This window comes from Aythya ferina, assembly GCF_964211825.1.
Source record: "Aythya ferina genome assembly, chromosome: 2".
NCBI classification, from domain to species: domain Eukaryota; kingdom Metazoa; phylum Chordata; class Aves; order Anseriformes; family Anatidae; genus Aythya; species Aythya ferina.
This window is the reverse complement of record NC_140297.1, coordinates 108,381,107-108,405,905: the sequence shown is the minus strand read 5'-3', so window position 1 is coordinate 108,405,905 and position 24,799 is coordinate 108,381,107. Positions and strand designations below refer to the sequence as shown.

The window sequence follows — 24,799 nt, the reverse complement described above, 5'->3', positions numbered from 1 at the left end:
AGTAACTTCTTCTTGCCAAGTGATTTCAAGATGAAAGTTCAGCACATATCATATCATAACATTATTTACATTATATTTGACTTTCTAATAGCAGAAACTGAAAATTATTCTTTCACAGTCTCTGAGTTGTAATCCAGTATTCATGAAATATTCATGAGCTATGACTTTATCAAAGTGGAGATGTTTTCACAACTTCATACTTGAGTTCTTACAAGAACGACTTATCTTGCTTTACAATTCAAGAACTTTGTGGGATACAAATTTGTGCCATTCTGTTACTGCCTAGCACTAAGCACCCTTAAATACCTTTGAAAGTCTGAAACATGTTAATAATACTAAGGAAAATATTCATTTAATGTTGTGATGGAGAAATATTTTACAGTTGGCACAAGCACACAACTGGCATTTGTAATAGTCGGCATTTATTTTAATTCATTATCATTTTGCAAAATAGCTGTCCAGAGAACAGCTGTGTATTTATTTATGTAGAACTGCCAGTGTAGAAAGCATGAGATCATAAATTAAACGTTGGTATCTTGTACACCAATACTACATCTCATTACTAAACTACTCTTTCCCCAGCTCTGGAACTTTGACATACATTTTAATGGGGGAAAAAAAAAAAAAAAAAAAAAAAAAAGTCTTCCCAACTATCACGCACATGTATTTGGTCCTGGGAACACGAAAATGCATGACAGAACATATGTACCTAGTTTTCATGATCCATATGAGCTACAGAACTGTGAAGTAGCCATAAGCTATCCTTACAAAATGCTTAGCATTAGTTATAATAGCACAGAAATTTTGAAGGAGAAAGATCTAAATAGCAATTTTGATCTTGAATGGAACATTTTTAAACTAAATAAACTATCTGCAAGCTAAAATATTAGCTGAAGGAATATTCTCTGCTCCCTTCAAATTTGAGCAGAGATGAATACAGCCAACAGACAGAGACTGTGGCCAGAATATATATACCTAGGATAAGCTGAGTGGAACCATAATTTCCACCAGAATCTTCCCCATATTCACCAGCTAAGACTGCATTCCAGCACTCACCAACCCCATTGCTGGGTTGTATCTCAATGCCGTACATTAGCAAAAATATGAAGAAAAAAAAAAAGGAAAAAAAAAAAAAAACATTTTTCATATTGTTATAACTTCTAGTATTTTTTCAAAAATAATAAGAAATATTCAGATTAGATTTCTTCACATCACAAAAGGGTGTTAATATATTCTATATTCTGCCAAGAAAAGTTAAAAACTTCAATATGCTATTCGACATATTTAATGCACAAAGCTTGAAATTTAAAAGAAAGTACCAATGCTAAAGAGACAAAGCAATGCATATAGTTAGAGATACTGAATTTCAGGAATACCTTTAAAGGTTCTAGAAGAGTATTTTAACTCATTCAAAACAAAATTTGTGAAGTAAAAAGTTACTAAAATCACTAGGGCCCTTCATATGTTTTTTGTTTGTTATTTTTTACTCGTGCTGACTCGGTTAAAGTAGGGACAACAAGTCAGCTCTAATAACTTATTGACTTCAAGCATTCTTTATTAACCAAATCCTTCCTTGCAGAGCAGCAATTTACATTCATGTTGCATAGCCCTAGATGCCTTCTCTCTCTCAAACTGTCTGAGGAAAACACAGAAAAAAGACCCCTCAGGGGAAACTTTTCAAATCAAATCAGTGAAACAGTGTGGGACAAGAGAGGAAAGATACTTATTTGAAGAAACATCAACAGGGCTAAGATTTAGAGGGCAGTTCAGTTGGTCTGTTTCCAAAGTAAAAATGTTCTAGGAGGAAAAAAAGGAAAGCCTCACTCCCTCCTTCATTTTTCTTTCCTGTTTGTCCATTTATAAATCAAACACAAAATCAACTATCCAAACAAGGAAGTCCTATTCAAACTTATGACAAAAGATACCATGTGATTATTTTCCTAATAGCTCAGCTTTCTAATTAAAGAGGAAACTACACACTTGTTTAATCTATGCTTCATTTTAAAGCATACTTCTTTTAAAACAAAGTTAAATCTTCTGTTTTAACATTAAAAATAACCTTCAGAGTTTAACAATCTTGCAAAAGCTTGTTATCAGCTGTGTAGCAAGTACGCATTTCTTAGCTAGTAACAAAGCTAAGAGTTCAGAAATATTAATTTCAATTCATATTAGAATTCATATTAAATGAAGCTGCAAATTAATATTAATAATCTGTGAATTGCTGACCTATGATTTTCAAATAGCTTAGATCTGTTCAAAGAAAAAGAAGAATCAAAGGAAAAAACATTTTCTTCAGAAATGACTTTGTCTTTATTTGGGGCAGGGTAGGAGACTTGATTCTTCCATGCCTAACAGACAAACCAACAAATTAGGGAATCATCTGTGCAGTCTGGCAGTTTCCCATGTAAGAATTTTACCAGCTACAAGAAGGGGCAAATACCTCTAAGCTTCTGGGGGTATTTTTTTGTCATTAAGTGCCAAAGCAAAGGAATCAATCTCTGTAAAAGTAGTTCCATCCTTCCCGAGGGCAAAAATTTCTGATTCAGACCTCTAACTTCTAACTCTGCAGAACAACTAACATTAAATGTCCACAGAAGGAATATAGAACATTTTTTTTCTGATGTTCCTTCTAACAAAAAAAAAAAAAAAAAAAAAAAAAAAAGAGTGATCAGAACCAGTCAGAAGGGAAGCACAGAAAAACACTTTGCTCTATTTTATGTGGTCAAGTCCTTATCATATCAATCAACTGAAAGGAAAGCCTGCATTTCCAGGGTTCTGGAGATCCTGCAGCTGAACGTTCTGACATTTTACACTTCAGTCTGATCATTGCATTCCATTAACAGGTTTCCATATAACTTGAGATCTACCATCAGGTAAATGATGTGAGTACATTTATTCCTGTCACTTACTTTTCTTTCTTTCTCCTAAACTCAGTATCAGGGTTACAATGCTTATGGATTGGAAGAGTTCATATTTGTAAGTGTATTGTGTGTTTTTTCTTGTAGTAAATGTTAGATGTTTCTGCTATGTTCTACTCCAAATCATTACTCTTTTACTACAAAACTGTACAGTGATCAAGTGATCAGGTGAAAATCTGATAGATATAGCTTAAAAAAAAAAAAAAAAAAAAAAAAAAAAAGATGCATCCTCATATATAAAATTTGTGCCTATCAGAGTTACACCTTGAAAACACCGTTTTCTGCTTTAAAATATCTTCAGTAACCCAGAATTCAAGCAACTTGCATGAAATCTAAAGCAGAGAAAAACAATAGCAGAGGACTGTCAGGGGAAAGATATCAAGAACAGACAAAGGAAGGTTATGAAGACAAAGCGAACACTGGTGTAAACTCTCTTCTTCACACATACACAACTGTTGCTGTGTCTTGAATTACAGTAACACTTCATGACCTATATTGCTTGAAAACAAAGTCACTTCCATTCCAGGCTGATAGGAATAAAATCTCTAAGATGTTCCTTAATAATAACTGAAAAACACATCTGTTTAAAATCAGTTTGTATAACGTTTAACTGTCCAGCTTTAATTATGTGCTGTTAAATTTCTAACTGATAAATATCCAACCATCTAAACACTGAAGAACTACAATAAATTGCATAGACTTATACTGTACATTCAATAAGTGACAGACACTCAGGTAAATGTTACTCACCTGCCTTAGATCCAAGGTGATGGTGACCCAGTGGTACTGCCTCCCATTCTGAATGCTGGGACTTTGCCACCAATTATTGGTACCATCAATTGCACTAGAAATTGGGTGCTGCTCTGTATTAAAGAGAAAAAAATTAAACATCTATTGAAAATACATCTAAAGCTATTTTCTCTGACCCAGTACATTTACTTCATGCAGAGTATAATTTCCTTCTGCCACAAAGTAAAAGCTGAAATTTGCCTCCAGACAAAAAGGCTGTCATTGGACTCTGCAGTGCTTAACGGTGATTTAAGGTGTTTGTGCTTTCTGTCAGTCCTTTTGCTTAAAGGCAGCTTCACTCATGTAGTTGAGACACTAAAAGCAAAAAGTATTTGACCCCAATGCACTTTGTATTTATGGTAAAGGGTCAAGGAGAACAAGACAAAACAATGGAAAACAAAAACAAAAAAGATGACAACAACAAAAAAGAGAAACTTGCCTTTGGGATTGGCACTGTGACGGTCACAGACCCGGCACTGGGCGTTGCGCAGTGGTCGGCCTGGGACATGCTCAACAAGTTTGCAGAACATCTCTGGTCCTTTTTCCCCACAAGTGGCATTGGTGGAGATGTGAGCATTGCTGGCCAGGTTCAAAATGGCAGGGAACAGGCCTTGAAATAAAAAACAATTATCAGTCACAGTGTAAAGCAAGCAAAATTCAGTCATCGTTATGAGATAGATCTCTGAATATGCATTGTTTTGTGACAAGCTTCTAGCCTAGAGACAGAGATGCAGAAAAATGCAATGAAAACAGATTATTTTGTGAAAACATCATCATACCAAACTGACAACAGCACATCACCCATTATGTCCCTGAGGCACCACTGGTCCTGACATTCCCTAATCCACCCCCCCAAGGGCTCCTGGGGGCACCCCCTCTAGAAGACCCCCCCCAGAGCCAAGCATCCCCATTTCTCTCCCCACCCAGTGATATTCCCCACAGACAAACCCTGCCCAGCCATTGGCCTTCACTGAGCCAGGCACACCATGGCCCTACATCCTGGTCCTGTCACCAGGGAGGCAATCCCGGGTTGCCCTGTTCCTGGATGAGATGGAGGGATGGGCCTTGGGTGTCATGCCCTGCTCTGATGGACCCAGGGGAGTCCCCAGCTCTCCTGAGGAACATAAGAGCTAGTAAACTAACTCTGTTCCAGTTACTAAACCTTCTTGCCACATTGTGAAATAATCAAAACCAGGGGGAAAATTGGCCCTCTGCCAGAATGGATGAGGAGCCGTACAGCAAGCCCTCTGCCCATGCAGAACAAAGCATTTAACCCAAGCTCCCCAGGGCAAGAACACCACTGCCCTCAGCGACACACTCCCTGCTTGCACATTTTAAGAGCTGTGTTTTAGACCTTTACTCTGGGATTTTCTGAAGCCTGTGTAAAGTCTAAGGAAAACTTGGCTTGTCGCTTATTAATCTTTACACACTTTACAGTACTTTCAAGCGGTAATGCTCTTGTGCACAGGAGTAATGAAAGACCACTGTTACCGGCTTCAGAACTCTTAATATTTTCTAAAAGGAGGGATGTTTTACTTGAGCTTGAAGTCTACTCATAACATTTAAGGAATACTTCCCATGACAGGAAGAAGTTAAGTAAGCACAACTTCTCAGGAGCTTTGTTACAATTTTCCAGCCTTCCCTCCTAGGTTAAAAATCTCTTGCTTCTTGCATGGTTAAGTTTGCATCCATCAATACAACACAGATACTCCATTTCACAACACAAATACTCCATTTCTATACAGAAACAACTCTGAAAAAGAGAACCAATTTGGAAAAAACTGATCTGTGTGAAGAGATTAAACATGATGGGCTGAAATCAAAGTTGGAGCCTTGGAATAGCATATTAAGAGTGCTGCAAGAATTGCTACTGTTGCAATAGTGAGGTATTAAAATCACATTTCTGAAAGTTGTGTTTTTTTTGTTATAATTTTTCGTCTAAGGAATTAAAAAAAAAAATCCAGACATATTTAAGCATATTTGTGAAAACATGCCTTTCTTCGAGTACAACTACAAAAATTATTTTTCTTCATTAATCTACAATATACATTGCAATATTAATACTTTGTATTTCTTAGCTGTCCACCTCAGAAAGGTAGAATTCAATATTCCTTTGATTACATGGTTAAGTCCTAACCTTCTTCACCACAGCATGAGTAATAAACCGTGTTTTTCATTGTGCTGAATTGTGCCATACTCAAAGAGGAAGATGGAGGTGGGTTCTTTTTTGTTTGTTTGTTTTAATCCTTACCTCATTTAAGTTAAATCTATACCAGAGCATACACCTTGTTCTCATCATACCTAAATCTGAAGCAGGCGATGACATAGAGGACATACTATTGACCATATGGTGAGCCTCTTCTTCCATTAACATGCCGTCTGCACACTCATCTCATGTTTACTGTAGTGTTGGTGCAGTACTGCTCCAGACTCACAGCTGTAGGCAAAGCAGAAATGCAGCCTACATTTTCTTACCAGACAAGAAAGCTCACTGATGGAAGAGGGTACCCTGTTTTACATTACTCCCTAATGATTAAAAAAAACTTCTGTATTCGCTATTCACTACTGTTCACAAAGGCATCTATTGGCCAGCCTTCAAGATCTACCAATTAACTTCCCAGGTCATTCATTACCCTTCACTCATGTTACACAGTAGCCCTGCCATTCGTTTCCAGGGTCATTTGTTAGAGTGACATAATTTACCTACAATAACCATGAGTCAACAAATTTGTGCCATGGGAATAGAAAAGCTCTGAAGAAAAAGTGCTGATGGTTAGTGCTGTCTTGGAAATGTTTCATTCCAAAATCCCAAATTCAGGTCAGGTTCAGACATTGTAGCTGTCACTCTGGACTGAGCCCTTTTGACTGCTTGTCATCAAGCATCTCACTAACTTTATCAAATGCACTGACTGATAATAAAATGAAATGCTGGTATGATGCCATGAAAGTCTCATAATGAGTTTTCTTCTCTCAAAGAAATAAGAAATAGGGCATTTCAATCCAATTGTAGTGTTTTTGTCCCAGAATTGAACAAAAAACAAGAGGTTGTTAGCTTTATCATGATGCATCTCTTCAAATGCTAGGTAATCACATTAATTTCTGCTTCTCTTTAATGCAATCAAGTTTTAAGGCAATTTTCAGAGGTGTAGCCACTGATTTCAGTGGAGACTGAATAGCCTATGATCTGATTTATAAAGAAACAGTAAGTATCTGGAATAAACAACATGAAAAAAGGGGCAAATTAAAATAAATTAATTACATCTTTACATTACATTGCTCCTCTTCAGTCATTCAGCATGGTCTTAAGAAAATTTTAAGAAAAGCTGAGTACTCATAATAGCGAGATGAACTCCAGATGCTCCTCTGCCACAAAAAGAAGACTATAACCATCTGGTGAAATACATTTTCACTTTTCTTAGGGAGAAGGTAGGTATGATAAAGATGAATAACCACAGAATCAGTCACTTAAATGAGCCAATTACAGATAAATGAGTGACTGTGATCATATCCTGCTTTAAAATTAAAGTGGTTGTAACTGACATAAAGCTCTGCCGGAAGATACCACGTATCATTAAACTGAATTTACAGCAAGTGATATTTGCATTCTTAAAGGCATTAATGTAACTTTTACAGTTTGCTATCTGAAGTCCAGCACAGATGATTGATTGAATTAGATTTATCATACTTATTTCTCACTAGAAAAGAAGGTAAGTGCTACATAAAAAAATCCTCGCAACTTCACTGCTAAGATATCCTGTACCTCTATCACATTATGCAATCGTACCAAAGAGGCTTAGAAAGAGCCTTGAGAGACCTCCATACAGATGGCCACAATCTGTAAAGTTCTACAGTGACTTCTCAGCTGGCTAATCTGGTCTGGTTGACTATATTCCGATTATTAAAATACCTTATAGACAATTTTGCATGTAAGCACTTGCTACTTCACTTTTCTACCATTGAGAACATTTTTGTTTGGGAGTTACCATCCATCATTTTGCAAGAAGACTGGCAGTCCCAAGAAAATAAGAATTTTTCAAGTAAATGCATTTAATTCTGAGTGCTGGCCAACTCTTTTCATGGTAAGGTAAACTCTTCAACATGATTCTTCCCATCTACTAAGCAGCCCATTTGCCCTGAACCAGAGATTGACACACCACCTGATACCAGAAAATGAATTGTGTGTGTACATGCTAGTTTGACCTTAAGAAAGAATAACAATTGATTCACTAATTCAGCACAGAAATTGAGTGTGATTTCATTGAATACTCAGGGAAGTTGCTCTCATTTGTAAGGACTTGGTTTTACCCAGATACAAAACTAAAACTACAGAAAGGCTGAAAATCTGCATACCTGGGTGCATGCTCCCAGAAATACACCATTCAGAGCTTTCCTACAGGAACAGAGGCAGAAAGCCCCAGGCTCAGAGGAAGCAGAGGAAATCAAATCCTTAACAACGTGGTCTGCAATGTGGATGTGGCAGAATTTGTCACATTAACACTCTACAATGTTTGACTCTTAGAGTGGCAAGGAAGAATCTAAAGGTTAGACAAATTTGCTGTAGGTATAGCTCAGCAGGCAGACCTTGTGGTGAAGGACATAACGTTAATATTTTACTACATGTCAGAGAAAAGGCTTGCTCATAAAGAAGTCAGTTGTAATGAACAGGTGGTCAGCATGGCAGGGAAAAGAAAGGCAGACAAGGAGCTTTTAGGTAGATGAGGCAGTCAACATCTATTTTATGTGCTTCCATGTGCCTATCTATGCTAATCCTTCAAATGAATGAGACATTTGGAGCATGCAGCTTTTTGGGGCACATCCAAAGTTATGACAATTCACACAAAGTCATTATGGATTGAGATATATCATTGTGTGAGTAGTGGATGTTTGCACGCAGGACACCTATCCATGTCTCCATTGTAAAGGTTATGGATAGACATATGGCCTAGATTTCTTTGGGAATTACCCTACTTGAAACCAGTATCTACAGAAGACCTGGCAAGCTCTTTGTTACAGGAATGATTACCATCATTTTTCCTGGATTCTTAATTCTGAGTGGTTTTATAAGTTTTCCTCATCTGAGGTTTTTTGTTTGTTTGTTTTAAAGGTACAAGCACCCCTGATTTTTTTCCTGAATCTCAAGTATTTGGGACATGTTTCCACAGTTCTGTGTTTCTGTAAACTCCTACTAGGAGTGAAAAACCCTGTATATGACCAATGCATATCTGTCAACACACTCTGGATACACCTGATTTACTGCACATGAGCAAATCAGTTCCATACTATTTAGACAAATCTGATGCATGCTGGATTTATTGAACATTCTCAAATAGGCTGGCTCATATAGCCTGCCCATGTACAGAAACATCACTGCACTTTAAAGACATTAGACTTAGTCTGCATGCAGGTGACAGCACATAAAAACATGCAAGTGTAAGCCTTCTCTGCCACTGAACAAGGGCTTTTTAGATATATATGTTCCCTCATTCATCTTTAAAAAATACTCTCACTTTAGAGCCATTGTCTGCATGTTGTATAGCTAGATCTGAATGACATCCCAACACCAGCCCTGATTATTGCATTTTTTACCCAGGAAATTAAGTCTTTCATCACTGTTCTATTACATGTGCAGGGGGACTGGGGTTGGGTGTTCTGGCAAAATCCTTGTGTTGTCTGTGGGTTTGAACATATTTGATGTGTATGGATTTCATAATGTGACTGACAGGCTGTACCTCTTCCCTTTTTACAGATGGCATGTGGAGAAACTGTGGGATTCCTCAGAATAGCTGTTTTCCTAGCAGAGGCATAGCTGATTAAATGTTTCTTTTACAAACACAGTTGTACAAACAGAAAGATACATATGGCAGTTCTGCTTTCCATAGGCTTCACTATGTCAGCAAATATGTTCAGTAAGTGCAATAAAGATTATACTACTTTTTGTTACCTGATAAACACAGCAAGGACAGCAAAACTTCTCACAAGAAGACCCCATTTAAAACAGATTTCCACTGAATCCGGATTAACTAATCTGTATGCTATCCCAATAAACTGAATGAATCCAGACGGTGTTTTTGTTTGTTTGAAATCAGAAAACAGAACTGATGGGAAATGAATGCAAGACAGTCAAGCAAACCAAGCACTGAGTCCAATAGATGACAGCGTTTTCTGCATTGTTCATCAGTGTATAAAATGAACACTTCCAACCAGACTTCAGTGAACAGTTCTGAGACATTTAGCAAAGTAAGAGCTTGATTTTCCCCAAGTATTTTGGCTGTTTTTGTGCCAACTGGGTAATAAAGAAGTAATTCCAAGTGAACAGAGTAAATGCAACTTGAACATAAGGGCTGATGCATATAGTAACAATGAGCTTTTGATTTTGTCTTTTCTCAGAAGCAAAGATACTTGAAGGGGTCTAATCTCATTTGCAAGTTAGTGTTTAAAATAAAATGTAAGGCAATGAATGGTTCATAAAAAGCAGGCAATGTTGAAATTTGCTCACTAGCAATAGATTCATTTATGGAAAATATTTACAGAGGATGTAGTGATAGTTGTTCTGAATAGTTTGATGCACTCCAGGAAAACACAAAGGACTAGGGACAAAATGTAATAAAATGTCACAGAAGATTAGAATGTATAAAATGTGGTAGTATTACACTGCAGAAGTTGAGGTCACATTCTTTATAACATTCTCAGCCATTTTTCAATGGCACAGATTTTTGTTTTAGTTATTCTGTCCTATTAAAGTTTTGGACTAAGTGAGTTTACTAAATAAAAACCCTGGAACTGTCATGCTTGGGTTCAGATTCTTTGCCTTCTTAATAGATTGACTCTCATTTTATTTCACCAGCAAATGTCCCTAGCTTAACCTTTTCTACATACTTTCATCAGAATCCTATCCTGTAATCACAATGAAAATCTGAGCTGATTTCCCTAACATAAATGGGCGTAAATCCCTAATTTCTAACTGCTGGATTTAAGGCACTAATTCTCTGTTCCTATGGTAAGCAGGAAATTTGTTGTGCAACACCCAACCTGCCTTATAACCACTTTGCGGAGACACTACCTGAAAATATGCATTAGCAGCAGCATCAACCAATAGGAAAAGCTGAAAGTTTCACTACAATTTCCACACAGGGTTTACATAGCAAGCCACTAAGAAATCATTCAGAAAACTGACCACTCATTTTTCTGTAGCTCAACAGAGAGCAGAATTTCTGCTAGTACAACACAAATTATACATGAGCCAACCAAGGAACATAATTTTATTAGCAGCATCTCTACAAACTTTAATTTGAAGTATTTAGATAAGATTATTTCAGATTAAGAATTAATCCTCAGTGCCATGACAAACATTCTCCTAGAACCTGTTTTCTTTGTTTCCTCATGCTGTAAAGCAAAACTGACTAACATGTCATTCACGGAAATAGTACTCAGTGAGACTAAGTTTATTTACTTCAATCCATTTTGAATACAATAATGTACTAAATTTGTCTACTCTGTTCAAGAGCAAGTGAGAGGTATTCTTCAACTTGTGTGCTCTATCACTTGCAAAGTTACTGATTTTTAGTCATCATTGCTCCATTCATGATCTGTCATGATCTTGATTACAGCTTTTGATTACCTGAAAGGCTGTTATCACACACATACTCTTTTCCAGACTAAAGAAACAAGCCTTTCAGTCTTTCCACAGTCAATTTTCTAAACCTCTTATCTTTCCGAATTCTTGGCAGTTTGCATCTTTCCAGTGTGACTCTTAAGACCTCATCAGCACCAACTGAAATAAAAAAAAAAATCTTGAATTCTTCACAGTGTCATCAACACACCCCAGAATAAGTTTTGTTTCTTTGCAAGGCACTACAATTCAGTTTGCGTTGTATGCTAAAGATCTTCTTCTGTTGCACTGCTTCCTACTCAGTCACAATAGAGACATATACTCTACACCAGCCCATGAGATGAGTTCAGGTTATCTAGGAAACAGCTTACTTTACAGCCATTTGCTGAATGTTCATAAGCCCCTGATTTCAGAAAAATCTGTTGATTATTTTATAGTTTTGATTCCATAAAGCTTCTGCAAATCACAATTGAACAATTCAACAGAAACAGCAGAAGAAACACCAACAAAAAAACACTACAATGGTTAATGTGACCAGTAAACAATATTCTGTTTGAACCCTGCAAGCTGCCAGGGCACAAATAAGCTGGAGAAGACCAAACTCTGTGCTTTCTTCTGCCCAAATAACAGAGAGCTTCTCTGCCAAACACTTTCTGATGTTGCTTATGTGCATTCAGCATTATTAACAAGAGCCTTAATTTGAGAGCACTAGCAGCAACAAGCATTTGACTACTGAGGTCTCCCTGGGCTAGATGATGTGCTAATTAACAACCAATGGCTCAGAAAAGTATTGGGGAAAAAAAAGTATAACACTGCAAATTAGTAAAGATGCATGCTTGCAAATTCAGACTGGAAACACAGGAGGCAAAAGTTTGCTTTATAACGAATGAACGTCAGCTGTACTATTCCCTCACACACCTTAGTTTTCTCTCTAGAGTTTTTGAAGATTAAAAGCAAGTCTTACACAACTTGTATGGTTTCCTTCAAATACTCAGCACAGCAGATAGCCAGGTTGATGGCCAAAACACAGTAGATAATTTGAATAAGGAAGAAAATTTGCCCCCCAAAAAGTAATACCTTAACTCTAATAAAATACTACATTTCAAAGCATAAGGAGCATGGTAAATATAAAAGACAATGGAAAACTAATGGTAAAGGAAGAGAGAAGAAAGCATTTGACACTAAGTCTTAATTTCAAGATGTTAAGTTTCCCTATATGTAGCATCAGAGGATGGTGAGTTAAAATTAGGAAGTTACTACACTCCCTGTAAAAGTCCTACAATGAAAGAAAACCCAGACTTCCAAATTAAATGCTAAAAAAAAAAAAAAAAGCAGACAAACAATACTAACACACATCTCCACAGAGACTGAATTTTGTCACCTCTGTTACACAGTAACTAATGCTATTATACACAAAGCATGGTTTTAAACACCATAGATGGGTTAGACACAAGTTTAGACTGAACACCAACATTAGAATAATATCCTTTGCATTATGAAGTCAAGTGCTAACAAGATAGCTAATGCAAACTTTACAACAGCTCATCTTCTCTTACAAATCCCTCATGCTCTGAGCTTGCAAACACAGACTTAAATCATATAGAAACTCTGTCACAATGAACATGTGCTCAAATTGGATGTAGAGTTATTAGGATGCAAAGACATGGTCAGCATGCAACTGTGTAACACTGAAGGAGTTTGAGCAAGCATCCAGATTCCTACAAATGAGCTACCTTGCTGCCCAAAGGAGCGTATGTCACAACACTTGTTGGTCTAAGGTTGAAAATACTCAACATTTTGAGGGAATAAAAAACATTGGGAAATATAATAGCTTTAATAGCTTAAATCACAGCCCTCAATAGGTTTTATAGCTTCATGGCTTGGTCTGCCACAAATTTCACACATCAGAGGCAAAAAATTGACTTTTCCATTCTTGGGAATAAAAAGATAATCAAATCTTTAAACAGAAATTTCTAGATAACGTGGCATTAACTACCTGCTTTCTTTCATCCAGAACATACTAAGAGACAGGAAGAAGAAAACTAGCATTCATGCTAGTTCGTGCATTGAACGGCGTGACTGAATATAAAAAGTTGAGAAATTTGTGAATAATTTCTACATATATCATGCATTTTTAAACTATAACTTATATTTCTTCAGTCCTGTCTTGTATGTATATATATTTTTTTCCTATCATGCTGGCCTGTTCAAGAATCTGCCTAGTATTTGCCACAGTATTTATAACAAAGTAAAAGAGCCAAAAGTTGACAGATGGGCAGACTGCCAAGGAACAACAAACCTGCTAGACCATGAAATTAGTTCTTTCTTGTTCACCAAAAGCTTTTTCCACATGTTGAGGAGTCTGCATCATTGTGTTTATTGTTTTGGGGGCTGTTCCGGTTTTGTTTTGAAATTTTTAAGCACCACATTATTTCTTTTTCCTGAAGTCACCTTAATCTTGGAAACAATTTTCACTCAAAGCTAAAGAAAATACAACTATTAAATATTTTAGTGTCTTGCCAGATTAGTTTACATGCAGCCTAAAAGACTTTAGCTGAGATGAATATGACAGTAGTACTGGGATTGTGATCAGCATGCCAAAGATTAGGGAACTCAGTTATACACTATTTATGATTTGTCTTAATTTCAAAGATGCAGAACATTTTTGTTCCTATTGATGTTAGATGTAAGCTAGCCTTTTTTCCTGCCTTTTACTATCACTACCTCAACAAATTACAGCTCATCATGTGCTTCTCTTCTGTAATCATTTTTTAACCTGAGGCAACAGTCTCCCTTGCAAATGAAAATCATGCCTGGGTTTGACCCTAATTAAATTTGCATGCATAAATGTGCAGCATTAAGCTTCATATTGAATATAATAAATTAGAAGTTATGACCCAAGTATCTATTAGCTCTCTCATGATGCTAAATTTATATTTATTACTTGCAAATTTTAAGAGGCCTGAGAGTGAAAAAAAAAAAAGTTAAAGGTAGAGTAGACCCAGCTATTTCTATATGGTGACCCAGTATCACAACATTATAAAATGTTACTATGTCTTTTCCCATATAAACATAAAGAAGGATCCCTTGAGGCTACTGGCACCTCCTTGTGATCATAAACCAAGTCTTATAGCAACTAGTAGCACTACAGGGTAACTCTGAAATTTATTTTTCACTTAGTTCATTTACGCTTGTCATTCACCAGCCATATGTCAAAATAAATTTTATATATGGCTTTCTTTGCTTTCCTAATATGAACACACTATATTAATTTTACTGTGTATAGCTGCATTATATGAAATTAAATGCTTGTTTAAAATAAATGGACTTCCATTAATTAACAAAAGCTATTTCAAGTTGAATAGTTTTTGGCATCTCAGAACTACCAGCTCTCCTGTTTTTACAAAGCCACTTGTTTCTCCAAACACAGAAAAAAAAATGTTTTCACTCAAGCAGGCACAAAGCCATTATCAGAGCACATACAGCCTTGTATCACTGCCAGATATTCCTGGGTGGAAGGGAGCACCTTTCCTCTAACTCAGATGGAGCTGGTATGATTTGCAACTGGTGCAACACTTAGGACATGCAAGACTCGATCATTCCCTCACCTCTACTAAGAGATATCTTCTCATCTTCAATTTAAAAGGTTAATTGGGAAATATCCTCAGCAGGACTTTTTTCTGTTATAACCAACTGTTTAATATGCTACAGAGGTGGTGGTCTGCTTTTTGCAAGAAGTAAAACATACACTGCTACTTTTTTTCCCTAGGCTTTTTACTCCAGGCAACAAAGTAAAATTGCAAACTACATTAATTTACTTCCACTTGCCTGTCTTTACTCACAGGTTAACAAATACACAGGGCATATCTTGCATCTCTAATTTAAAAATATTAGTAGCAAATCACCTATTCCATGTTTGCTGTGTTTCAAGCCCTCACCACTTTCAAACCCTCATTATTTTAGAGTAAACATCCTTATAAAACCAAAGGCATTTGTGTCACACTGGATAAATTCTTGAAAGTGTAATTTTAAGGACACAAAATTAAAGAGGGGGGAAAAACAACATTGCAGAAGAAAAAAAAAGTTCTCTTCTGTATTACCATCAATGCTCAATAACTCAGCCACATGGAATTTTAATCAAGTGTCCTAAAAGTATTTTGCCTTTGGCCTGAAAACAAGAATGATACATCTCAGCCTAAAGGGTAATTTTTAAAGAAAATTCAAACAGTCTGAAGACCAGGCTTGAGAGCTGAAGTCCTTTAATTTAAAATTCAGCAACGCTACTGTGACATTACAACTTGCAAAGCACATTTTGGATCCTACCCTGAAACACCCCAAACATTTCTGCTGATTTACTGTGGGAAGTGAGACAATTATCCGGGAAGAGGTGCAGAGCAGAATGCATGTATTTCTCATTGTCCTCAAGAATAGACAAGATGAAGAGGGCTGCTCAAGTTTTAAAGAAAGAGCCTGTATCATCAGTTAGTATTATATGGTATATACAAGGATTTTTCTTTTTTGGGGGCAAACATCCTGACACCACTGAAAAGCCCCTTCTTACCCTCTTTTCTTATTACCTCAGCAGGATTTTTGGCCTACCAGCCTTAACCAAGCCAAGGTTTTTCAGTTACTGCTATTAGTTGTGGCAGTGGCAGCACAGCAATAGCAGATCCTTACACCAAGTGCCTGCAATAAAGTTTCTGAGCAACCTTACTGATTGCTGGAGTAAACATCAGTGTGGCAACCTCTGATCTACACCAAGACACATTGAATTCAGCTATCCACCAGCAATCACAGCTTCTACCTACTACTTCATTGGTGCCTTCAGGTCATATGCTATCTGTTATCATTACAGACAGATCTTCTCTCCTCTAGTCAACATGCAATTCAGCTTGAAGCTCCCTGCCCAGCCCCATACATCTTTCTCACTGCTTGCAAAGAACAGCTTCCTCCACTTCACAGAAAGCCTACACTGCACTTTGCAGTCATTTCTCCTATTAGAAATGCCCCCTTCCCAGTATTATGAAATACAAAAGAAATTAAGCTGTCCCTTGTGTGACCACTGTGAAGTGGAGAGAGGTCATCTAGTTGACCCTAGTATTTCTGCATGCCTTTAGCAATGATAAACTTCTGGTGGATGTTGGCAGACATGCTGTAAACCTACTTAAAGGAAGATAAATTGTCATTAGGACTTGATACTTGTCAGTTTCAGCTTCAAATTCATGTTTACTTTTAAATGACCATTTCAGTAACAAGCTTACATTTTTGCAAAGCAAAAAATATATGCTTTCTAAAATGTGATCAACTTTTACTGAGATTTACAAGTTAAAACATTTACAATGTTTTTCATCTTGTAAATGAGATGTATTATCCTGTAAATGCAAATCGGACAACTCATACAATTTAAAATGAACATAATTTAAATGCCTTACTGAACTAATGCAATGGCATTAGTTAGCAACTACTGAAGGAATAAATGAACAATTGTCTGTAGATAAATGTGAATTCACAGCTATTCTCCCAGAGTCAGTGGAGTTAATTTGATCTCTCCTATTCCCATCAAAAAGTTGAATTCTGGCATATTTTAAAGGGTATTTTCTGGTAGAAGTCACTTAGCATGTGTTTTAGAGGCTCCACAGGCTAGAGCAAATGGATGGAATCCTAGAAATTTCAACAGCACAGATTTCACAACCCCAATTCAAACCAGGGTTTCCACAGACCCTTATAATTCAAAGAACCTTCACTGCAAATTTCTGCTATCTAGCCCCTCTGAGCCAATAAAGTTGAAACCTAATCATAAGAGGCATTAGCAGACAGTTACAACCCTATTTTGCCTCCTCTCTTACAACAGTGCAAGATATGAACAAAAGAGACTACTAGAAAGGCAAGTAAAATATATGAATGGTGTAGCATGGAGGATTACAAAACATGCATTACAATTCATGCATTTGAATGAGAAAAGTTTGTAAGGAAACATTAGGAAAAAAAAAAAATAGGGGGCTCTTCAGCAGCGTGTTAGCAGTGCCTTCAGGAACTGGTTTCCTCCCTTCAGCAAAGCAGAAACAGGGAAGGCGAGAGTTGATTAATTGGCTTTCCAAGCCCAGGCATTTTACTGGAGCTGGATGCTCATCAATTCACTCAAATGCTTTTTGTCTGGATACTCCGAGATGGGTTCAGAATAACTGAGAAGTTGGTAAGGACAGATTCTACCCTCCCACACCCCAGGCAGTGGCTCTGTCTGGGGAAGAGGCAGTGGAGGAGCAGCACAGCTTATCCACTTAATCAAATCTACAAAAGAAAAACATTCAATAATCAAATCAAGGCTATAGAAGTTGTTTCAAATTACCTGTATGGGTTCTGCACTGTTCCTGCAGCCTTTCAGCAAATAAAATCTTACACTAACAAAAATGATAAAGGAAGCAGTGGACACAGGCCTATCTTCAAGGTCATTTTACAGCGAAACAGAACAGCAAAAATGCAGGCAAAGCCAAGGGGAAAATAAAGTTTCCACTTAAAGCAGGCCATTTCTTAAACAGCTTTTTAACCTTTATTCTCATGCGGGAATCAAGAGGGGGATTGGAACTCACAGCACAATAAATAAGTTCGGGAAAAGGAATTACTGTATGCTAGCAAAACAATTTAAAATCTGAGACTTTAATCTAAAATGAACTGGTCAGGGAATACCTCTGATATAGCCATTACTGTATTAAATGATAGTTTTAAAAAATCAAAAGCTAACAAGTTAATTCCTCCTGTTTTATTGGCTTTGCTCAAATCTACTCAGTTTACACAAAGTGGTAGCAGATCTTCATGGGGCTGACTGGTAGGAAAATCACAGAAAAGAGAAGACAAAACTGCTGAGGCCATTACCTCAAATTAGCCACTGCTTCACAGAGCCTGCAAGTTTGGGTTGCTTGCAGAAAGGCAAGGGCTCTGGCCAGGCAGCAGGTGAGTGACTGCCATGCATCCCCCCTTCCAGCTGCCCTATGAACTCACATAGTTGTTAAAACAATTGTGATTCTTACAGAGATACTTTAACTACAAAGGAATGAACACAAACATACCTCCTAACCTTTTTTGCTTTGGCTCGCAACTCCAGCAGATGAAGTGTTCATATCAAAACTCTAAGCCAGAGTGCTATACTCACCACACAGTGCCCCTGGGCATTAGGATCAGCCTCTAGGATATCACTCATGTACCCAAAAACATATGTAAATGGGAGGTTTGATTGATGTGCACCTAAGGTTTATACCAACTAAGAAATTACAATTCTTGCAACCTAACCAATCTCACCTTGCAAAACTTCTCCAACATGCTATTTCTCTGGTCAGAAAGGGATGCCTTGAGGACAGCAGCTGTCTAACCCCTTTAGAAAAAAAATAAAGACATAGAAAAAAAGAAAGCATATTCCGTCTGAAGATCCTGTGTGAGAGTGCTGTAAATACCAACAACTGATCAACACACTGATAGTCCTGAATTTCCAGAGATGCATTTTTCTAAGCCCTTAGGGAATAGGGGAAATATTTATGACAGACAAATGTTTTTTTATCTTAATCTTCAGTCTATTTAGCATGCTTTCATGGGATTTTTCTTTGTCACATACCTTTGCACTCCGAGAAAAGAAGAAATAGTCTGTAGCTTGTTGGTGCTAACTTTGTTTTAAAAGACGTGTGGGCAAAAGGAAAAGGAAAGCAAAGTTGGGATCTAGGAGTCTCCATTCAATGCCAAGCACGTTTTCTTCACAGAATGTCCAAAATATTCCTTGCATACCACCAGAAAAAAATGAAATTTCTCATCATTTTCTTCTATCCCATCTTCCAGTCAGACCTCAATCATCAAAATTCTTACCTCACTGAGATTCATTATCTTTTACATTATTCTTTTTACATTTCAAATTCTTTGAGTATTATCAAGCCCTACTTCTCGTTAATAATTTTTGAAATATATTTGTATTCCCTATTAGGAATTTAGCATTATCATTGTAATGCAATAGTACCTGCAAAGGCAGCATTCCTGGGCACATGCAATGTGGTCTCTGTTTGAGGTGACCTGGCAGATAAGTAACCTAAAATTGAATTTGGTTAGAGCACTATACAGAACAAAGTAAAAGTGGAAAATATATATTCATATATATACAAGTTGGATTTCTACAAAATTGGGCATTCAATCTATCTAGTAACTGGCCCCTGAATCCCAGGTCTCCCCCTTTACTGGTTCCTGGGCATGCGAGCCTCTAAAGCCAACAGCCCTATGGGCTGTTGCCTATGTGCAGGCTCACTGTGGATCCCTCCAGTAACTGGCCTGGACTTTCAGCCTACCTAGAAGCTGGCCCTGACTCTTCTCATCTCTTTCTGACTCATGCACAGATGCACATTCACAAAGATGGGTCTCCTGGTCAATCCCTAGATGGTCTCCTCAGTAGCACTGGTCCTTCTGATCCCTCTGGCTGCTGAATTGCAGACCCTCTGGTCTCTTCAGTATCCATCCTAGAACTATAGCTGCTTTGATACCTGCTCCTAAACCTCTCATCCTACTTGCTGGCTGGCCTGGTGTGGTTCTATATGTCAGTGTGATCAAACAACAAACACCTTCTCTGGTTTGTCCAGCCACAGCCACTCAAGACATAGAGGTCCCTGTGACTTGTGGTCCCCTCTCCAGGGACTGACACTTTCACCTCCACACTCTGAGACCCCTTCACCCAGGAAAACAGTTAGAAACAGTTTAATAAAGACAGGATAGACTGTACTGATGAGGAACAGGGTACAGCAAGACAAGCCTGCTGACTGGCAACCTGCTTACAGCCAACATGTTTATCCTCTCATCCCTCTTTTTTACTCCATACTTGTTCTTTCTCAGAACTCCTGGATCCTCTGCTCCTTTCTCTGCCTTCACTTTTCCCCTTTCCCTGTCTTTGGGTTTTCCCCTTTGAGGCTCTTCCCCATAATAAGTTTTGTCCAGTTGCAAAATGTTCTTCCCCTGCATTGCATAAGGAGTCCCACAGTCCCCCATAAGCAGTCACTACCTGGAGAACTTCTCCCATAGCTCCCTCACAGTGATGGGTGTCACAGTCCTGGCCCCACGGGCTGATGGCTATCATGGGACAGCCCTGAGAGGGACTGAGTTTTGTACTGGGGTTGCCCCACCTTATTCCTTTGTGTGTGTGAAGAGGAGACTTATCACATAGCTTGACAAGGTAAATAGAGCTTGGACAGTTAATAAGTACCTCATGGCCCTGCTACTTAACCCACATGAAGGCACATGAGGGACACATAGGTTTTTATAAGACCAGTGGAAAAAAGCTTTACTTGCTAAGATACCACATGGCAGTTCTAAACTCCCTATGAAATAATGTTTCATTTCATAGGGGAAGTGACCAGCCCTATCTTGAGAGCTTAAGAAGACTTTCCTCAAAGTTTTATCATCATCTTAATACATCCTAGGAGTTTGGCTCTCAGTTTCAGAAGGGTATGAGGAAATTGTAGATCATCCCATAAAACATGAGGATGTAGTGAGACAACTAAAACTATACCTAGATTTACCTATCTAGGCTTGCAGACTGAAGACCAGATCTAAAAAAAAAAAAAAAAAAAGACCCAAGTATTTTTCTAACAACTAAAGACACACCTAGAGTTCAAGCACACCAGCTCCAAGGTGGACTTCACCATCCTGAACAAGAGCACCAGGAAATCTATCTGCACTAAGTGGAATGCACAGTGGATCCCACCAAGTGACCCAGTAAAAGCTGGTGGACAAGGATATTTAAAAACAAACAAACAAAAAAAAAAAACACCTTTCCATACTGTATTTAAATGTCTGATGGTTGCTTGCAACAGAAGTAGATAAAAAAGAGAAGGCCAGCATTTTGATTCTCCTTCCATTTTTGAGTGCTGACCAAAATAGAGCATCAGCTTTTTCTCTTGCCCATTATCCTTCTGCACCCTTTAAACTTGGATACACAGTAGCTTGGTTTCAAACAGAGGTTTGGAGGGATTTCATATATGCCTCCCCCTCCACTACCTGTCATAGCAAACTGGTAATAAGGCACTTTATTCAGAAATTGGAGACATGGGTTCAGACCATCTCAAGCTAAGGAGATTAACCTAAATCTCCCACTTCCTGAGCAAGTGCTCTAATAATCTGATTCATAAGTAAACCTCATCACTTATGTTTCAGAAAAAAATGTGTTTGCTGAACATCACATTATGATTTGTGTATTATAGTCATAACTTACACATACTTTCTAAACCAGATTCTTAAAGCAAGGTAGGTTTGAAACCCAAATGGTGATAAGCCCGAGAAATACCTTTGCTAAGTTCTGCCCAGAGGAGGCACCCAAGGCACCTCCCTGGACTCATTCAGTCTCCTGAGCACCAACACTTAAAGCCTTTTGATTCTGAAACCCCAGGCAGGAACAGAACAGGCTGCCACAGCACACCAGCTCACAGAACAGACTGAGATGAGATGCAGCCAAGGAGATTTTGTCTAGTACACATTTGAGAGTTATCGTTGAAAGACATTTACTGTGGCAAGATTTTTTTTAATTGTAGAAAAATCACCTGACAGTGGCAGAATCAAGTTTATGAAATACAGGTAATGCTGCACAACTTGCTTTTTCTTTCCACTTTAGAGACCTGTATCACTCTTACCCTCAGAATAATGAAGAATGCATTCCAGTGGAGCAAAGCTGCTACAAAAGCCTCTGAAATGGTTATTTGCTTCTGAGGTAGCACAACAGCTCTTGTCTGGATCTGGACACTAAAGATACGTGCTTCACAAAGAGTAACTCCCATTATTAAATACAAAAGACTCAGTTGAAAATACAGACCCAGCTTTTCAACATGATGGTAATATTTCAACAACACACCTGCAATTAAAATGCCAAGTAAATTTTATAGGTATGTAGATATTAATCTTCAGGCTGAAAGAACCAATCATTAACCTTTAAAGCTGGTTGCTGCACTAACTTTACTATTCCGCGTTGCTTTTTCTTAGATTGGACTTCAGCACTTTCTGACAGACCCCCGCAACTATTGTATGCACATTTCCTCATCTGCTGACAGGACAAAAGCAGGCACCAACAGAAAAACAGGAAATGCTGAAAGGGTTCTACCAAGGTACTCTCCACAAGCAAGCCAAGATACCTTTGCCCAAAAACTTTCAAATACTCCTGCAGTGTCCAAGAAATCTTTCTGTTAACAAAACAATGTTTTTTACATCATTACGATGCTTAAAGTTTAAACTTCAGTTGTTTACTTTCTGCAAAAGCAGCATGGCTATTCTAATCTGCATCACATTCTTCGCATTGTTTTAGGTTCAGTTATCTTGAATTCTGTGTTTTTTTGTAAGGCAGTTATCCACTGGGGGGTTTAATACCAACTGCTTCCTCTGATGATCTGTGCTCTCATGCTGAGAAAAAAAAAAAAGAAAAATCTATCAACTTAATCTAATAGGAGGAATGGTCTCCTGACCTAATCTTTCAACTAGAAAAATATAGGGTAATTAATTTAAATAGCCCCAGGAAGGGTGGCTTAGGTACATTCAAATATACTGCTATCTTCAATCAGTGAGATAAAAATATGCATTTTATCAAGATGACTGACCATGTGAGCTGCTACATAAGAGCTGGAATGCCAGCACTAAACTCATTACTAAAGTTGCAGCAGATTACTGCAACGTGATCATTGCAAATTTCTGTGTGAGAAGAAAAGGCATGGGCTCTCTCAGATATACTTGACTAGCTTTAGGATAATTCTTACCTTTTTAAACTGTGTGCCAGCATGCATATTTAAATTAGTGAATTAGGGTTGTTTGATGGACAAATGGTACCTTATGAAAAACAACAGTGAAGTGCAAGTTTTGTGCCACTTTTCATTTGTTTCTAAGAGTAAGTTCTCACAGCCAAGGCAAGGTGTATTTAATTACAGGTTGAAATATATTGACTCAGCAACTTGGGTTTGATTTTGTCACCTTGATGTTGAGGAGGAGGTTTTGTACACGTAACATTAATAAGCACACTTGCTTTTCCTGCAGCGTGCAAACAGCCAGATGCTAATCTCACACGCTATACCCATCTTGAACGCCACACTTCACCATAAACAAAACCAAGTCATGCATCTGCACAACATATGCCTTCCAACCATTTTCCGTCCTCGGCTTTTGGTTTTAACTGAGACCCGAGGCGGCTGGGGACTGGCGTGCCGTGCCGTGCCGGCAGCAGCGCTCAGCGCAGGTCCTGCTGCTGGCTCCAGCAGGAGGAGAAGCACACGGAGCAGGAGCACCTGATGGCTCCAGCGCTGTACCTGGCAGCCCAGCACACCCGAGCAGACCCCTGCAGAGCCGGGCTCGGCTCCTGCTCGCCAGCCAAACTCCCCGGGCTCTGCTCCTGGAACAAAGCGGCCGCCCCTAGCCGTCCGCCGCGGTACCACGTGCGAGGAGAGAAAACTTTGGTAAATCGGCTCCGTTACATCCTCACGCCGCCTCTCCCTCACGCCCGGAGAGGGCTTTTCATCCCCTTTCACCCCAAAGAAGAGGGGCTTAAGCCGGTTTGCATCAGCGACGGCGCTTCCCCAGCAGGGGGGAACCCGGGGCTGCGGGCCCCCCATCTCCCTTGAGGACGGGGCGGCCCCCGGGTCCCCCCCGCCGGCCCCGGGGAGCGGGCAGCTCCCGTGCCCCCTTCCCCTTCCCTCCCCCGGCCCCTTTTCGGCGTTCCCCGTCCCCCACAAAGGGAGTGGGTGGCCCGGAGGAGGCGGCCGGGCGGAGTGGCCCCCACCGCCGCCGCTTCGGGGGAAGAAAGGGCTGCGGCAGCCACAGAGATGGAGGAGCGAGGGGGAAAAGAGCCCCCCACACCCCCGCACCCGCTGTGCCCAGCACGGGCAGGGGGCACCCCATAACCCCCGATGGGGATGGGGACAAGCTGGATCCGCGCACCCCACGCCCACTCCTCCGCGACCCTCACCTCGGGGCTGGCCGTGCCCCGGCGCCCAGAGGAGCGAGGCCAGAGCCAGCAGCAGCCGCCACCCGCTGCTGCCCACCATCATCCTCATCATCACCCCGCCGCCGGGAGGGACTGCCTGCCGCCCGCCCCGCCGAGCTGCCCGCCTTATAGCCGCCCCCCTCCCCACCACCGCCCCCGGCCCGCCCCGCACCCGCACCCACGCCCACCCACGACCCCCCCCGTCGGAGCGTCCCGTTTGGGGAGGCCCGAGGGGGGCGCCTGAGAAACCCCAAAAGGGCGTCGTGAGGTGTCACCCCCCCGCCCCCCGGCTGTGCGGAGCCCTCCTGAGCCTCCTCTGCTGCGTGGCCGTGCAGCCATGTTTGTGCACTGGGGGGCTCGTCTCTGGTCCGACCTGGACCAGAAAACCGGCTGTGGGAATTCCTCAGGATCGTTTCTACATATTTCACTCAGATTTCATTCACGTTTGGCTTCCCTGTTTTAAGGGTCGTCAGTCACACAGCTCATACGCACAGCTACTCCTTAACAACT

The 24,799-nt window shown here is 39.5% G+C and overlaps 1 protein-coding gene across 1 annotated transcript in view; it reads right to left on the bottom strand.

Moving 5' to 3' along the window:
- Positions 1–24,390, bottom strand: part of LAMA1 (laminin subunit alpha 1) — a 104,267-nt gene extending 79,877 nt beyond the window's left edge. Inside the window, exons 1-3 of the mRNA XM_084508163.1 lie at positions 24,272–24,390; positions 4,147–4,317; positions 3,669–3,781 (exon numbers count right to left, since the gene is read on the bottom strand). Coding sequence (XP_084364289.1) covers positions 3,669–3,781; positions 4,147–4,317; positions 24,272–24,362 — 375 coding nt within the window. The 5' untranslated portion in view covers positions 24,363–24,390. The remainder of the gene's footprint in view (positions 1–3,668; positions 3,782–4,146; positions 4,318–24,271) is intronic.
- Between the last annotated feature and the right edge of the window lie 409 nt (positions 24,391–24,799).